General features: G+C 41.0%; 1 protein-coding gene across 2 annotated transcripts; it reads left to right on the top strand.

Annotated features, from left to right (window-relative positions):
* The first annotated feature begins 12,714 nt into the window (after positions 1 to 12,714).
* gale (UDP-galactose-4-epimerase) lies at positions 12,715 to 16,827 on the top strand. Of its 2 annotated transcripts, none has more exons than XM_084012980.1 (11): positions 12,715 to 12,874; positions 13,691 to 13,819; positions 13,982 to 14,094; positions 14,688 to 14,801; positions 15,091 to 15,267; positions 15,352 to 15,465; positions 15,593 to 15,659; positions 15,746 to 15,831; positions 15,971 to 16,048; positions 16,255 to 16,369; positions 16,466 to 16,827. In XM_084012980.1, the coding sequence occupies exons 2-11, from the start codon at positions 13,699 to 13,701 to the stop codon at positions 16,528 to 16,530; spliced, it is 1,050 nt and encodes a 349-aa protein (XP_083869106.1). In that variant the 5' UTR covers positions 12,715 to 12,874; positions 13,691 to 13,698; the 3' UTR covers positions 16,531 to 16,827. The 2 variants fall into 2 exon arrangements, with proteins under 2 accessions (XP_083869106.1, XP_083869105.1); XM_084012979.1 differs by having other exon boundaries at positions 13,979 to 14,094.
* The last annotated feature ends 164 nt before the right edge of the window (positions 16,828 to 16,991 follow it).

Genomic DNA, 16,991 nt, shown 5'->3' with positions numbered 1-16,991 from the left:
ACCACATTCGCTGCCACAGGTTTCCCCCTGCTCCGGCTCATTCAATTACTTCACAAGAGTCCTCTGAGGCACAGCTGCACTATGGGGTGAAGAGGAGTAAATTGAGGTACATTCATGTACACACAGAAGCACGCACACACCTCACAGACACAAAGAAGTGGAGGAGGCGCACACACACACACACGCTGTAAGAGAAGGATTTTACTGACAAGCATAGTAGCTTAGTACTAGCAGTCTCCCGAAAATGAATTCAGGATGATTGCTCATAGACTCCTTATATGAGGTTGCCATTATCTTGATGAACGTGTAGACAGCAGCTGTATCATCTAGGAGCATGAACGATGGAGTCTGGCAGACCTAATGGGCAATGTCCTTTATCAAGTGACATGCTACACAGTGGTCATACTTCTCATAGTTAGTTTATCTCACTTATTCAAATGCATTGGACTCATGTAGAAATCTCTAAATACATAAATACATAATGTCCCGTTTCCTGAATTAATATTCACAACGTTATATTTTAAACAATAGTCTTACATGTGGAGCTTGTGGACTGAGTGTGAGAAGACTGGTTGCTCTCCATGGTTCTGAACTTCTGCCCTTGTGTTTACCATGGCAGCTGTGTCTTAGTACCTTGAGCTCTATATAAGACTCAGGGCCAGTGGGAAATAAGAGTTGTGCCTGTGAGCAGCTTTAAGGGCCTGAGTGATGAGACCATGCATACTCTCAGATGCGTGGCAAAGCATCCTTGAAATACATTTATTTTCACATGATGTTGAGCTTTCTTTGATAATCATTCTACAGTATTAAAATGCTTAGTTTTACTTTGAACATTTAGACTGTAAACAAACTGGTAAATTATATATATAAATATATCTAAATGTATATACATATGTATTTTATTATATCTATATATATATATTACATCTGATAGATAGATAGATAGATAGATAGATAGATAGATAGATAGATAGATAGATAGATAGATAGATAGATAGATAGATAGATAGATAGATAGATAGATACACAATATATATACACACATATGTGTATGTATATATATATACATACATGCATATACATATATACTTTATGTGTGTGTATATATATATATATATAAAATTGGTAGAATTGACGTGCTCTTCATTAGATGACATAATTTGCATTCTCTTATTATTGTGCTGCTTCTTTGATTATTAAATGATCACCCTAATTAGGGAGCATAATAGGGTTAATCAGACTCTGCTCATCACACTTATTATTATTCCTGCAAAAAAATTAAGAAAAAAGATACAGTACTTAATTAATTATATCAGCCTTTTCATCAGCTGGGCTACCTCCCCCCCCTCCGAAATTAATATCATGTTGTAAATGGAAAGAAGGAGCTGGCCGGACACAGACAGATGAAAGATTTCACTCAAATTAATTAAGCACTAATTATGCGGTGGGAGTTGGGAGCAGTTTGCATAATGAGCTCTATCAAAAGAGATCAGTCATGGAGAGGGACTGTAGAGTTTCTATACAGCCTTCCGATGATACAGACACCACTGCACATTATGAAGAGGGCTAGCAGCGAAGTGTGAATAGGGTTAAAGCACTTTGAGGCTTGAGTTGTGAGGTTGAGGAGTTTTGTTGCGTTTGTCAACATGCTGGAAACCCGAAGCTTCCTCACTTGGCATGTTTTGTACCACCATCGTGGATTATTCCAGTCTCACTTAAAGATATCACATCAGCCCTGGGGCTGTGTGTATGTCTCGTTTTGTTCCTCCCCTTAGCTTAAGCATCAGATAATGAATGCCCTGCTCAAGCAAGAGGCAATAAGAACAGAATGTACCTCTAAATTCAACCTAATCAAAAACAACCTGCATCCACACTCCAGGGAGCTTTAAAAAGCCTAATCACCTCTCGTTCCAGTTCTTGTGGTGGTCAGTTATTGTTGATCAGGGACTATACTGTGGTTATCTATCTAGACATGGGAAACAGGATTAAACAGACTGAAATTCTCTGTGTCTTATATGCCTGTTTAATCACAGCCACTGCGTAGAGTATGGAGTTGAGTTACTTGAACTGATTTGTGCCACAGCAGCAGTAATCATGCATAGGCTAATCAGGGTGCACAGCCCGACACTGTCCTTCAAGGTCTCCGAGTGGAATTACAAAGACTATGATTAGTTAATCAAATGAAGAACCCAATGGCCTTTCTTTATTTGTGTATACACCTTATCTAAATGGAAATTGTATAGCTGAGGCACTTCCAGAAAGGCACATCTACATGTGAATGATCCTTGTTGAGTCCTTGGCAGTGAATACAGAATAAGATCTTTCACTTCCAATCATCGTGTTATGGCATCATGGAGACTTTTACATGTCTGAATGATATTTGTTGTCAATGCTCATGTGAATGATGCAATCACTCAGTATGTTGTGAAGCAAATTAGGAAGCATTAGACAGCCACTCTTCCAACACACGTGATATGAGGCAGAATGTCAAGATTGTATTATTTCGAGAGACAGGCTGTGAAAGTAAGGCAGTTTAATGATAGTACATATATAAATACGATCTAATGTGCAGAAGGCCGGTGCCTGAGTTGAAATTGCAGACATATTGTTTCTAAGTGGTTCTTTGGTGAATATTTTGGTCCGATATCTTCCACACAGCACACCTAAAGGTTCAAATATACCATTTTACAGTGTTAATTAGCACTAAAATATAATTTGTTTTAAGTTTAAAGCAATGCCAAACACACTTCATTTTGATAACTCTGAGTAACAACACACGTAGCTTAACATTGGCAAAATGAGGGATAATCCACATAACATCCAGCTACGTTGGCTTGCCTGGCTAATGTTAGCAACAACATAAGTTATTCATACTTACTGAAGAATGAGAAAATGTATATTCATGGCATTTCTACATGACTACACTTTTCATATTATGCGGCTTAGTGTGTATTTAAATGAAGTTCAGGTTAAATTAGATTTTCAGTTGGAGGTTATAAATTTACCTAAGTAGGCTAAAGGTTACCTTGTTAGAACGACTGACATTTAATGGAAAACTAGCTGAAATGTTGGACTTAATTGGATTCAGCCATCATCCCAAGTAGCCCATGAACATAAAAGACTCTATTAGGCCTACAAATCTAACAGTGATCCTTTTTTGCAATAGCTTCTTATGAACCTTTGAGCAGCAGGGAAAAAACACATTTATATTCCCCATACATTCAGCCTCATAAAAATATATTATCCACATCACTCAAAATTCTCCCTGAATTACATTTAGATAGATTACATTTTTACAATAAAGTGTTTTTGTTAATTTTTTTGCAAACCTTCTCCACCACATGTCCTTGGGTCTGACATGCTGTCAGACATTGTGACTGGAGTTCCTAAAGAGAAAAGAATTTCCCTCCATTGCTTTGTGATAACTTCCTTCCAGGCCCGGCAGACTTGACCTGCTCACTCCTTCTCAAATCACCTCTATTATTTGTCAGTGACAGCAGCCCTTTGGAGGGTGGGCGGCCTGCTGAAAGGTACAGGGTCGAGGATGTCCCAATCCATCTCTGTCTGCCAAGCGATTGATTGTGATTTAGTGCGCGGGGCAGGAGATGGTGGGGTTCCATTCTGATGAGCGATAGGTGGGAACCCTTTGACTCCCAGCACATGGCAAGCAGAGGCAGGGCTATGATGAGGGGTCAGAGGCAGCTGGTGGGGGTAACAGGGGTGGATCCGGGAGTTGGATGGAGGCAATGGGGGTTGCTTGTATCATGAGATAGAAGGTGTCAGAGATCCTGGACAAAGCCCCCCAACGAACCGCCTGAGTCTATCACGTAGCCCATCCATCACCCGTCCAGCTTTGTGGTTAGCATAACGGTTGCAAGCTAATTGTTTCATCATCAGTGAGATAATGGAGGTGACAGTGAATAACACAGAGCCGCAGCAAGGCCACACCAGCAGTAGGCTATAGGGGCATATAAGGGCACACCAAGGGGGATTTAGGCCAGCTGGTGAAAATGTGTAGATTTCCTCCGGACTCCTGACTCAAAAAGGAATGATCTCGAAAGGAGGCCTGCATTAAAGGTTAACCACTCGGAAGTGCAGGCCAGGTGACGTTTGTTTGAACATCAGTTAAGGATTACTCATGAGTGTACCAGAGAGCGGGCTGGATGCTTTGAAGCATCTGCTTCCTTCATTTTAACTTTGAATGAAACGACCATAAATCTAAGGGGAATTTCCCCATAATGTGCTCTGAGAAACAGGATTAGGAGACTAAAAACTTAGTGTGAGGAAGATGTGCTTCATATCCTGTCAGCTGCTTTAATTCCCCAGTTTTCTTCTCAATATCACAAGATATGCATAATAAACATTATCTGACATGAAATCGGAGAAAATATACTTAATGATATAATCTTTAAATCTCAGTACTCAGGAGCAAAGTTCAGAGTATTCTTCCCGTTCTTGACTGAGCCTTGTCTCCCAGTTCCGATCAGATACAAGCTGTTCTTGGAAGGATGTTAAGCCCAGCCACAGCCTCGCTTCAGTGGGCCGCTCCGGCAGCTTAACTCCATAATCAACCTGAGAGGCCTCGTTAGGGACAGATCTTGTAATAAGAAGACAGACGTTAGGTGGAATTATTTGTGGAAATGTGTTGTACTGAATATTTTTTACATATAACATGAGCTTTATCTGATGTTGATTTTAAATTATATTGATAAAAATGTCCACATATAATTTACACATATATGCTTCTAATCTACATGCAATATCAATATTGTGAGAGCAGCATTGAACAAAGCCTGGTGTATCAATCACAGGAAGTTGTGTCAGCCAAGAGAATGTGTAGCCAGTAACTTGATCTGCTGTTGACCGAACAGGGACAGGTGCTCCGTCCAAACTAATCTATACATGCATGCTAGACGCAGGTCATCCATTAAGGCGGATTGATTCAAAGCTTTAAAATGCTGCTCCTCTAAACCGTCCTAGGCCTTACCTTTGTTGTTGCCATGATAATTGCAGTAATTTGAGATGGCTTGCATTTTAAATGGAAGGGAATGCTGATAGTTAGTGACGCTAATGCTGGAAACATTTTGTCACACAAGGGACAAGAGAAAATCTCTGGAAATGATGACGGAACTTTATAAAGGGAAAATTAAATGACTGGGCAGTTTGTCATCTGAAGTCTTAGATACACAAAAAAACTCTTGAGCTTCATTTAACTGAAGATTCAGTGTGTAGGGCTCAGGGATGTTGGATAGCAGTGAGTATGTGTTTGGACTTCACATAATAGCATAGAAAACTAAACAACTCATACATTTTGAATTCACTTTGATTCCGTGTTATTATCAAACCCTGCACATAAAGGCCCCAAATGCCAAATAAAGGTTTACAGGCAGAGGCCAGACATCTGCTGCTCTGTGATTGGTTGAAAACCAGCAGCAGTCTCTCACCTGTTATCCACAGCCCAGTGCATGGTAAACACCCCCAGTCAGAGCTGCAGGGAGAAGGAGCCCATCTGGTCAGCCGCATTAACAACCAGCTCTTTAACAATGGCTTCCAGGAAAAAGGAGAAGGGTACAACAGGCCATATCAGCCAATAAAAACAGGTTATGCATGACATTTAGCGCCTGATGCAGGGCTTAGCCGTATACAGGTTACCTACTGGCCGCACCAGCGCCTGGCAATAAAACAAAAAGCAATCTCACAGAGCGGGGGGGATGATGTGTGTAAAGCCGTCTGTTTCAGCTGTTGATCTCATAATTTGTGTGTAAAGATGCAGGCAGAGCATAAAGTTAAAACGCATGAAGGCAATCATTTTCAGGGTGCTTTCATATAAACAGCACACAGGTAAACAGGCAATACATTAAGTTATGCAAACGCTTATCCTCGACTCTTCAGAGCCATCCCAATGGGGAAGTGTCCTTGCATCCAAGGGGAACGGACAGTGACAGGTCATTTTTGTGAGGGATAGTTTTTATTTATTTTTTTTTTTTTTTCGAGGGATGTAAATGAAAAACATGAAGCAGATTAGATGAGAGAGCAGTGTTAATATTCTATCTATCTGTCAAATTAAAAGCAGCTGCTGGAGAGCGTTAAAGTGGTTATTTGACTAAACAGTGCCATCTTGTGTTCAATTGTTCAACTCAATGGTGGCAGATGAAAAAGAAGCAGTTGTGCTTTTTATGAAAATAACTTTCTGTTGGCAACATATCTTTGTCTTGCTAATTACCAACTACTTGTTGTACGAATGATTGTTCATGAGCCATTTTCTGCACTGCTTTAGACCAGAACACATTAGTAACCCTACAAAATAGACTCTAACAAGTTAGAAAACAGAGGTAACTCTGGCATAATACGTATCTGACGGGCTCTATTTTTACAACTGCCTCCACCTCGGATGCAGAGGATGGAGACAAAGTCTGCAAATGAGATCTAGAGAATACAAAGTGGGATGTGAAGATGGAAAGGTTTGGGGTGGAGTTTGAACAGCAAGCAATGTGCTCCCTACAGCTGCTGGCACTAATGAGGATAATTACTCCAGTAATAACATTAGCCTATCTGAGGGAATGGAGGGGAAGGACAAGTGGTTGTGCTTGTGTGTGTGGGTGAGTGGGTAGGCCTATACAACCGTGTGTGTGTGTGTGTGTGTGTGTGTGTGTGTGTGTGTGTGTGTGTGTGTGTGTGTGTGTGTGTGTGTGCATGCATGTACTTCCTGTATATGAGTTTGTGTGTGTGTGTGTGTGTGTGTGTGTGTGTGTGTGCATGCATTGCCATGCACGTGTCTTTCCTTCTATCTCACTTGCAGTCTCTCCCTCATTCCCCGAATCTCAATATCTCTTTGTTAGCCCACAATAATTGTATTTGGGCCTCATATCCGCCATATCAGATTCAAGTTTGTACAAGGTAATTAGCAGGGGAAGGGAAGCCTCCACACCAGGAGGACAAATGCCCCCATGACATCATCTGGCTCCACTCAGGAGGGGAAGGTTGTTTTTTTTTTTGTCTCTCCCTCTTCATCCTTCTTGTCATTCAGCTGTCATAAGAAGAGCAGTGAATAGGTGGAAAAAAGGTAGTGTTAAGCGAAAGTTGATGACATTGAAAAGGAGGAGAGTTGGGATTAAGATGATAAAGAAATGAACAGAAGAAGGAGAGATAAAGGAGAGAGAAAAGTGGAAAGTGATTTGAAATGGAGGGCTGTGTTTTCACTGCACGCCTGTAATCTCCAATCAGCTTTAACTAACAGACAGCGGGGGAAAGTTCCTTGGCGTTAATGCAGCTTGCCATTCAGGAGGAGCTGGCGTATCCAGCTGGGAGTCAGGGGATGAGGGGAGGATTAACTTGCACTCAGGTGGAGAGAGATGTAGAGAATCACATGGAGACATGCATATTGTTGCACCTTTTTTCAATCCATCCATCTCTTTCTTTTTTTCTCACTGAACCAATGTTCTGTTCTTCTTGCAGAAATGGTGAAAGCAGGGGAGAAGGGACAGAAGCTTTACTTTAGCAGTGACTTGTGTTTACAATTTGTACCATTTATGTCAAAGATGAGTCAACAGTCTCCCTATACAGGGTTGCTTTATTTTAATTTCACTTATACAAATTTAGTATTTACACAGCAGTTAACAAGAGTGATTTATTTGTGTGCCATGTTACAGAAAGGTGACTAAAAGCAGTGTGAGGTTTAATTGTAAATTAGAAATAGCTATTCCTTTTACAAATGAGCAGTGATTTTACTGAAAAGTCCTTTATGGTCATATAAACAGATTTAAATGGATCACATTTACTTCTATAGCTTATTAGCAACTCAAGGTGCTTTACACTACATTCACACAAACATTCTTACACTGATGGCAGAGGAGCCACCTCGCCAAGGACACTTTGGTACGCAGACTGGAGGAGCCGGGATTCGAACCGTCGATCTCCCAATTGGAAGATGACTTGCTCTACCTCCGAGCCCCGCTGAGGTAATCTCCAGATGCCAGCTGTCCATCATCACTGCCTTCCTCCAGATGATCAAAGGCCTTTCATCACCTTCACTACTGTCAAGCAGATAAGAAACATTTTTGATTTTGAATACAGCATCTTTCTATAAATAAGTACATAAATAAGTAAATAAGTTCACCATTCTCTCTTGTCTCTCTTGTGATTGACAGCTCAGAGGGCGGAACCCAAGTATGAAGGAGGTCTTGAATTTCAGGCTCATACTGATACGGCTCAAAAGTCGCCTTAAATTAAACTTTTTCCAGCATATCTTCCTCATACTCATACTGGGACATACTGTGAAGTTGTTCTTGACCAGTATCTTCTTCTCTACATTGAATTGTGGATCGTAAACCAATCATTGTTTATCTCGCTGCTTCATGGTCACAAAGTCCAATCAGAGCTAGCCAGAGAACTTTTGGCCAATGGGATGCAGCCAAGGGAACATGTAGCTTTTGCTGAGAGTTCTCTTGAACTTGATATTACCAGCTAGCTCCTCAGCCGGATACAACAACAAGTGCACCCAGAATCTACTTCTAGATTAAGACACAGACATGATTTGATATCAATGCACACATTTTGATGGCTTTTATTAGAGCAATACAGTCATTTTAGATCAAATAAAACGCAATGATTGTCACAAGGTTGAATTACCTAAACGCAGCAACTTAACAGTCTCGTAAAGTGTTTTTATACACTGTTTCAACATGAATGGCAGTGAACGGCAATTAAAACAGGTAGGCTGAGCTCTACAAAAGTATACACTCGTGCACACAAGATGTGTTGAAGACAGGGGAAATATCTGCCAATGGAGAAGTCAGAATTAGACTGGTATGATCCTTTAAAGTAAATAATACAGCCTAAATGAATTAAAACAAAACCAAAATCTGAAGTTCTGCACTAATTTGCCTGCCAGGCCAACCCATTCTCATTGTCAAGGTGTCAAAGAATGCAGCTTGTTCATTGCTCCTTGACATCTGACCCAGACGCTCATTCAGCAGCTATAGTGACCAACCCACCCAGCTGCACTACAGGCAGAGCAACTGACTTGGTATAAGGGCAAGATAGTCCACACAGGGCAGGTGGATGGGTCAACAAACAAAGGACTTTCGTCAAGGGGGACTGCTGTCCATGTCCCGTGCAAAACTTAAAGTGAAGGTGACATTCTGTCATGTCAGTTGTTAGTAACTTTGAATTTTGTATCAATAGTCATGTGAGTCATTGGTCAAGTCAACCATGCTAGTTTCCTAAACCTAACAACGTGTTTTTGTTGCCTTACCTAACGTCCTGTGAAAACAGAAGTTTAGCTTGAAAAGACACTATGCATGTAACGAGCGTATGTTGACATGCTGTGACTGACTGTAACTCTAGAGGGGTATGTAGAGCGTCATCGTTTTTTAGGACTGATCAAGCTTGGAATTATTTGTATGGTGCATTGAAGTGAGAACATGTTGGCTAGACCTGCTGTTTACTGTTCATATACAGTTGATAAGGTCATCTATATCTGGGTTCCAGCACAAGTCACCACAATGAGAAAAAATGCTCACTATTTGTTTTTACGACTCAAGTTCAGTGTGGTCCTATAAAAACTTGATGCGTAGGCTATAACGCAGAAAATGTCAATCATAATGTTACTTAAAGCCTTAATACTCAAAATATTATTACTACTATTATATACTAATGTATGAAAACTATACAGTGATGCAAATTTGTGACAGTTACAACACTTCAGTAAAAGGTTTGATAGACTCTTGGAAAGGCAACTGGGCTTGCTTTAGGTTTTCAGATACTTTTTCATCACTCATCCAAGAGGCTCTAGTGGGGTGTTCAGGTACACTGCTAAAGGCATGTTACTCCTGGATCCACCCAACCACAGAAACTTAAGCCGTTAGCTCTTGGGGGGGGGGGGGGGGGGGGGGATAGGTCAACTGAGAGATGCTGATCCATTCTGCCACCAAGTGAGCCCAAGTGTAGATGTGATGGGGTTGGTTTTATGGCAGCAATGCAACAGGTGTGCAAGGACTATCTGAAATATATCAGCAACAGAAGAGCAGAGAACAGGAGGCAGCAGAAGCTGGAGGCAACTGAGCAGGAGCAGCCATCAAGAAAGACAACCACCACAGAAAAGCCCCCAGGAGTCCAAAGCGCAACAGCTTGTGTCCGTTTGGCGCCAGTGCTCCAGCCTGAGTTGATAGCAGGGCCCGCGATCACCCAGGAAAAGTGCCAACATTGTACTATGTGACTGACGTGAGAAGAACAAAGTCAAACTGGAAAGAGTTTAGGGGAAGCGGTATTAATACAGGCAGTGGCAGTTCAAGCCTGGATGGTGCCCTGGATGAACACCTCCTGAAGCCCTGTTTTGTTGTAGTGTGCATTTTAAACAGGTGCGATGAGCACAACGTGATTGGTTGATGCCTTCATTCATTTTCACTTCTGAAAAATTTGGCAGTGCTTTTTCCCCTTTGTAATATTCATGTTCTGTGTGAAAGCATTCATGATCAGAACAACAGTAAGTAAAAAAATGTGATAGCGCGCAAATTTATCAGACAAGAAAAAAATAATTAATCAAAAACATCTTTATCTGTTAAGCAAACTGGGACAAAAGGTGGAAATGATTTACAGCACACAGTTCAATCAAAATATACACTGAAACTTACATAACAATTGCAGCTCATATCAAACAAGAGAGGATCAGTTGTCATTCCCTGTCTTCCTCCAGCCCAGTTTTGGAAGAGGGTAGGCTGAGACCTCGCAACCAAACACAATGTCATTCCCCAAGTAGTTGAACAGGCTTCCCAGGCTTCGAATTATACGGGGCGCTTCGGAAGAAGAAAAGGGGTGAAGTTCAAAATTGGGACCCCTAACGTTCCCTTTCAAGATAACTATAACTTTTCCTGGACTGATAACATATGTCAGATAGAGTGCTGAAACCAGGGTGGCAGGGTCCTCTTTCACTGAGCTTATGGGTTGTGTTACGGTAGCTGGCTGCCTCTCTCATCTGGTAAACATTTGTGTAGGTCCACCCATTTGAGCCACATAAAGGGCCCTTTTCCTGACACACATGTAGGTTCTGGCTCGACCTTGTGTTACCTATTTGGCATTTTCCTCTGGCAGATCAGGCAGAAATTCTCAGCCCCATCTGAGTCATACTGCTGCCCCTCCATGTAAGCACATGTTCAGAGCATCCACAGTCGTCCTTCACCTGACCTGCAGGGAAGTTGTTGGGGACTGGGGGGCAGAGATGCTGGATGCACCCCCTGCAGCCCTCGCCCTTGTCTCAAAGCTGCAGCCATCCAAGGTGCTTGGGTGGCAACCCGAGGCAAGTTTGGAGCCATACACTCATGCATACAGAGACACACAGGCAAAGCTGAGCCAAGCTGCAAACCTGCATCAGCACACAAAGTCAAAAAGTCTCCTTGATGTAAAACAACTTGAACATGCACACTTGACCCAAGATGAAAATAAAAGTAAACCAAAATTATAAAAGAGATGGCTATCCTGGTTGCCTGCTGTTCTCTGACAGTCACATGGTCATATATTGTTTGTTGTTTGTTCTCTTTGCTTTATGTTTCCTTCAGTCTCCTCTCGTCTGTCCTCTTTTGAATAGTTGGATTGTTTTCGGTTAATAGTACCATGTGCACTTGCTGAAGTCTTTTGTAATTTTGTTTTCCCCCTTGAGATTTCTTCATCTGCTCCAAGTCTTTTCTGACAAAGAGACAACATTTGCAATGAATGAAGGCAGCAAATATAAATTTCAAGGTATCCAACTTGTCTCATCTTTATTTGCTCCCAATTCCTCTGCCGTTCTTCATGCTCTGTGTCTCTTAGCAGGGCACGACTGGCAAACAACCTTGAGAAATGGAGTGTAGAAAAGAAAGCAAATCATTTAAAGAATCAAAAAATGACACATAGAGGTATATGATGTTATTGTTCTCAGAATTAGGATTAAAGTGTCTCACCTCGAATAGGTGAATTGCTAGAATAACATGGAGCCAGACAGAATACTTTTGAGGTGTGGTCTTCAAACAGAAGCTTCTCAGATTAAAGAATGAATATGATTCATGTTGTATTGGTATATTGTGATAATTCCCTTTAATCTAATTTAAATTGAATGTATGTGCTTGTAATGAAAAACAATAATAAAACATTTATAAACTAAAAAGATCACCGTTCATATAACAATCCCTGACTGGTATTTTTGCAAAGAAAGGTATCTGTAGATAGTTTAAATAAGAGACATTTGCATAAAACTCTACTGTGTTTAAATGCCCTGAATAAAATAGACCATGTTCAGTAACGTGGCACTTTTCCTTTGCCATCTGGTGTGTTACAAATTGTACATACAGCTGGATGCTGAGCACAATCACGTCCCTGTGTGAACGGCCGAAGGCGTGGCTTTATTAGAAGCGTGTGTGGCGTCATGTCATGTGACACACTCACGTACCACGGCGGAGACTTGAAATACCGTGAAGGAAGCCATAAGACCTGTTGTGAATCCGTTTTATACTTCAAAATAAAAAACCCATCACGCTAACATGAACATGAGGTTGAAGACTGTAGACTGTATCTTACGTTGTATAACCTCACACACGGATCATTTGAAAGGAAAGGAAACGGTTCAAGGTAAAGTGAACTTACTGCTCGATGGTGCGAATTTGAGGTATATGTGATTTTATTTTGAAGGAACATACACAGGAAGTTTCTTGTAATCAGGAACTTACCGCCGTTCCACGTTTCACAGGAAGTAAAGACGCATCCGAAGGATAGAGGGGAAACTTCAGTAAATGAAGTGACAGATAAGCAGTCATTCTGACTTAACACGCTTTGTCTGCCTCTCCTGACCAGTTTCACCCAGAGCTCCTGCCGGGAACGACCATTCACACTCGTATCGGGACATTTAGTAAGTCTTCTCATTGACATACTCTCTCATGTTGGCAGTTTGTCAGGGGAGTTGCACTTTGCTCACTGGGACTTTGACTTATTTAGTATTGAGTGTAACTGGCAAAGATGCACTGGGTAGGCTACAAGATGAAAAATTGATATTTGATATTTCATTGCCTAAACGTAAATACAGATAATTAATAATCAATTTGTTTTTATTGTATAGTTGGTTCAAATGCCTAAGCATAGAATAAAACAATGGGGGACATTAGAAGTGTGTTGAGGATGTAAGCTGGATGGCAGGTAGTTAAATGTAAATGATTCATTCAATTACATTTCTATTCAGTATTCAATAGGCAGGTAGTTAAATGTAAATGATTCATTCAATTACATTTCTATTCAGTATTCAATAGAGGCCTCTACTGTTAATGGCAATATAGTTGAATGGAATTATATCATTAAACGTAACAACATACAAGTATGTTGCAGCTAATATAGAGTCACAAAAAGGTTTGCCCTCTCAAAATAAAACGACTTCCAACGCTGAAAAGTCGTATGTACAGATGTATAAACCTACAGGAAGTGGTTAGACAGGTTCAGACTTGAACCAGCTGACGTGGGACAATGTGGGTGGATCATGTATCTGTCAAGTAGGCCATACAAACCTTTCAGGTGTGCTCAAATGGGCTCAGACTCCAGGATAGTTTTTTCAAATCAAATCATTGTGCTACTGTTTAAATTAGGCACCACGTCATACCAACCGGAAGAAGAAGAACAACATGGTTTTGAATGGACGGTTGATTGTTTGAAGAAGAGTGTGTGTTGTATTCAACAGGTGAGAAAATGGCAGAGAAGGTGCTGGTCACAGGTGGAGGGGGCTACATTGGGAGTCACTGTGTGGTGGAGCTCATCGAAGCAGGTTACCAGCCAGTCGTGGTTGATAACTTCAGTAACGCTGTAAGAGGTAAGCTTCCATACTGGAAACACAGGCAAATTAATAACTGTGTACGTCATCATAAACTTGTTGAATCCAAGTGTGTTTGTTTAGTGTAGTGATACTGATATCAGATATTCCTTTGTGTGTCTTTGTGTGTGCGTGTGCTACATCCTGTTGTGGATGGAGGAGAGGGGGGTGTGCCAGAGAGCATACGTAGGATAGAGAAGTTCCTGAACACCAGCATTGAGTTTCATGAACTTGATCTTTTGGACCAACCTGGCTTGGAAAAACTCTTCAAAAAGGTGAGAAAGTTGTTACAGTATGAACAATTATTAATTTAATAAAAATGTAAAAACAGAGAATTCACCTGCAGCTATTTTGATAGCGATTGTTGTTCTCAAATGGAAATATTTTATGCTTGTCTTTATCATGCATAAACTGAAATATCTTTTGTTTGGACAGTTATATATAAAACAAGCCATTGCAATATGTCAGTGTTGGCTCTGGTAATGATAAGAACATTTTTCACAATTTTTAACATTCATATAAAAGTAAAAAAAAAACAGAGAAATTATTTGGCAAATTATTAGATAAATACAATAAATGTTAGTTGCAGCCCAAAATCCGATTTTTCCATATGTAAAAATAAAATGTACATGTTTCAGCTTGAAAAATTATATTTGAAAATAAATGCGGCAAGACTTTGTTTTTGGTGGAAGAAAGTCTCAGGGCCTTCTGATAAATAGTATTCCGTACTTAGTATGTTTTAGGCTAACATACATGCTCAGATAGCACACAATATGTGCACACACCTGATCGAGTGGGACCCCCATGTACCAAAGTTTAGTGTTTACCGCAGCATACCTATAACCGGGCCTTAAAAACTATGTTGCAGCATTCTTTCAGTGCAGTGATGCACTTTGCTGGCCTGAAGGCTGTTGGGGAGTCAGTGGAGCAGCCGTTACGCTACTACAGAATCAACCTTACGGCCTCCATGAACCTGCTTGAGGTCAGTTTGAACTTTTATCCTCTGATCGTACTCCTTCTGTCCTCCTTTAAATCTGCACTCCATGCTTAATTTTTGAACTGATCTTTATTTGCACTAAAGCTTTGCTCTCTGAGTGCATGACAGCGTGTGTTCATTGGATGCCATGTCAGTCAATTCTAACACTGCACCCTTCAAAACTTTTGTGGAACTTGCTTTGTCCGCCAACCAACGCTCTAACTCCTAAGATGAATGCGTGTGCCTTAGACTGTTGACTGGATGCGTGTGCCGTGTTTGTTTGCATGTGTCCCAGGTGATGCAAGCTCACAGGGTGCAAAATCTGGTCTTCAGCAGCTCAGCCACAGTGTACGGAGACCCTCAGCACCTTCCCATCGACGAGCAGCACCCCGTGGGTGGCTGCACCAACCCCTATGGCAAGACCAAGTACTTCATTGAAGAGATGATCAGTGACCACTGTAAAGCTGAGAAGGTACTGATCAGGAGGCAAAATGTTGTTCACAGATGCCCACTCACATATTCACATGGTGTCTCATTATCACATCTGTGTCAACAGGGCTGGAATGCAGTGCTGCTGCGTTATTTCAACCCAATCGGAGCTCATTCCTCTGGCCAGATTGGAGAGGACCCTCAGGGTATCCCCAACAACCTGCTGCCATATGTTGCCCAGGTACACAAACTCTATGCCAAATCCACGGCTAGATCAGAGCATACAGTGCATATTCCACATGTGTTGGAGTTCTTAGCTATTGGATGATTTCACAGTGTTTGCATTGCTTTATTCATCTCCTTCATAGGTTGCCATTGGAAGAAGAAAGTGCCTCAGCGTATTTGGGAATGATTATGACACACTTGATGGGACAGGTAATAGAAAAGACCAGTAACAGTTTAATTGTGGTTTGAAATGTTCTTTTGGGGTGAGTGGCTCAAGGTTTTCTTTCTCTTGGTAGGTGTGCGAGATTACATCCATGTTGTTGATCTGGCAAAAGGACACATAGCCGCTTTAAAGAAGCTGAAGGACAACTGTGGCTGCAAGGTACATTTGAGAAAAGAGCAAACACAAAGGTTTTTCAAAAAACACTTTCAGTCATTTTCGGGTTCATTGATTATTCATGTTTAAACATGATTGAGATATTTATGGTTGTGCTGGCACATGCACATTATTGTGTCTGTAGGTTTACAACCTGGGAACAGGGACGGGCTACTCCGTGCTCCAGATGGTGAAAGCCATGGAGAAGGCATCAGGGAAAGAGGTGAGTGACAAAAGAGTGCTTTTCTCTCCAAAGTAAATTGTCATGTGACTTGGAGCAGTAACCACACTGCATCATGTCATGTGAGTTCAAGGACAGCAAAGCTGACATTGAAGGTGAAGGCTGATTCAGTGAAGTTCCCACTTTTTAGGCTAAACCACCCTCCTTTTGGTTAAATTCAACTTAACTTCAATGCACCCTCTCCATAGATCGCATACAAAGTCGCCCCACGTAGAGGCGGAGACATAGCATCCTGCTACGCTGATCCCTGTTTAGCCGAGAAGGAGCTGGGCTGGAAGGCTGAATTTGACCTGGAAAGAATGTGTAAGAACAGCCACACATCTGTATGCATTTTATCGAGTTCTTTTTGATCAAGTATTTCCCTATAATCTCCTGATGTTATTTTTCATACCTGTGTAGGTAAGGATCTGTGGCGATGGCAGTCCACGAATCCCACCGGATTTTCCAATGGCACAGCTTCTTGACGCAACTCCAGCCTTTATTATTGTTAAATCTTGTTCTGAATAACTGGGACAAAATCAACCATCAACATCTTCATTTCTGTTTTTCATATAAACCCAATGATTGAGTGAATGTTTGTTTTTTTCATTTTGTATTTGTATGTTAATCTTATTTCCTGATTGCATTAGAAAACACATGTAAAAATGTCTTTCTGATTCTCTGTGTTGTTGTTTTGGATTAACAATGGATATTTTCTCTATTAATGTATTGATCGGTGAGCCATAAGAATGAAAGAATAAATCATTTTCTTAATGAGGAAACTGAAGACCATTGTGAAACTGGGCTGTATGATTGTAATTAAAGGAGATTTACAATTACAATGCTGACTACATTGTGATTAAATTAAAATTCTATAGTGACACAGATCCAACACCAAAACACCAAACCATAAGAACATTACAGTCAAATGTACGCTCACCTGTAG

This window comes from Eutrigla gurnardus, assembly GCF_963514095.1.
Source record: "Eutrigla gurnardus genome assembly, chromosome: 7".
In the NCBI taxonomy this organism is placed as follows: Eukaryota; Metazoa; Chordata; class Actinopteri; order Perciformes; family Triglidae; genus Eutrigla; species Eutrigla gurnardus.
Note: the sequence above shows the minus strand (reverse complement) of the source record. Positions and strands in the feature narration are given on the sequence as shown.